Source organism: Apis dorsata, unplaced genomic scaffold (assembly GCF_000469605.1).
Source record: "Apis dorsata unplaced genomic scaffold, Apis dorsata 1.3 scaffold_326, whole genome shotgun sequence".
Lineage (NCBI taxonomy): Eukaryota > Metazoa > Arthropoda > Insecta > Hymenoptera > Apidae > Apis > Apis dorsata.
In genome coordinates this window covers 324,718-325,376 of record NW_006263594.1, presented here as the reverse complement: position 1 = coordinate 325,376, position 659 = coordinate 324,718, and the positions used below count along the sequence as shown (strand labels likewise).

The window sequence follows — 659 nt, the reverse complement described above, 5'->3', positions numbered from 1 at the left end:
ATATATATATATATATATATGCGTGTTAGGAGAGACAGAGAAAAACAGCAGAAAGACAAATAAAATAGAGAATTTAAAAGAAAGAGGAAGAGAGTAAAGAAGGGAGAAAGAAAGAACTCAAGTAGAACAATTTAATTAAATGGGTATTTGACCAACGTTATTAATAATGGAATATCCTTGGAGCGTGTTAAATATCAAAATAAAATAAAAACGTGTAGCCAAACATCTTCAGGTTTGCGGATACTTTTTTCGACATATTGAATAAGAAGAAAAAAGTATCCACACGCGTTATTGAAATGAGAACACTTTGTGAAAGTGAAATTCGATCTTTTTAATTATTATTATTATTATTATTACGAGTGAGAAAGAAAACAGTTGGAGCGAACATGTTCTACCTGAGAAGATAAAAATTGTAGTGCATGTATAAGATACGTGTATGTATACGTATGTATATGTGTATGTATATGTGTGTGTATATAATGCACGTGTTCCAACGTATCGTGAAGGAGGTGGGGGGGTTAATGTGTTACACGAGAGAAGTAAATAGCCTTCCCAAAAAAGTAAAGATTGATAATGGAGTCGAATGGAGTGGTTGAATGGTTGAATGGTATGGTATGCGCACCTCTTCCTTTCTCTTAAGCTTCCGCACCTGAGCAAGT

At 33.5% G+C, this 659-nt stretch overlaps 1 protein-coding gene across 12 annotated transcripts in view; it reads right to left on the bottom strand.

Moving 5' to 3' along the window:
- The window catches only part of LOC102671320, a 27,384-nt gene that overhangs the window by 26,222 nt on the left and 503 nt on the right, over nucleotides 1-659 (bottom strand). For 11 of the 12 annotated variants that reach the window (XR_004150791.1, XR_004150792.1, XR_004150793.1 and 8 more), the window contains exon 2: nucleotides 623-659. This exon is cut by the window's right edge and continues 1 nt beyond it. Coding sequence is in view for 9 of the 12 variants with exons in the window: in XM_031511469.1 (XP_031367329.1) it covers nucleotides 623-659 (37 nt within the window). In the remaining 3 variants the exon portion in view is untranslated. The remainder of the gene's footprint in view (nucleotides 1-622) is intronic. The other variant, XM_031511466.1, reaches the window with a different exon arrangement.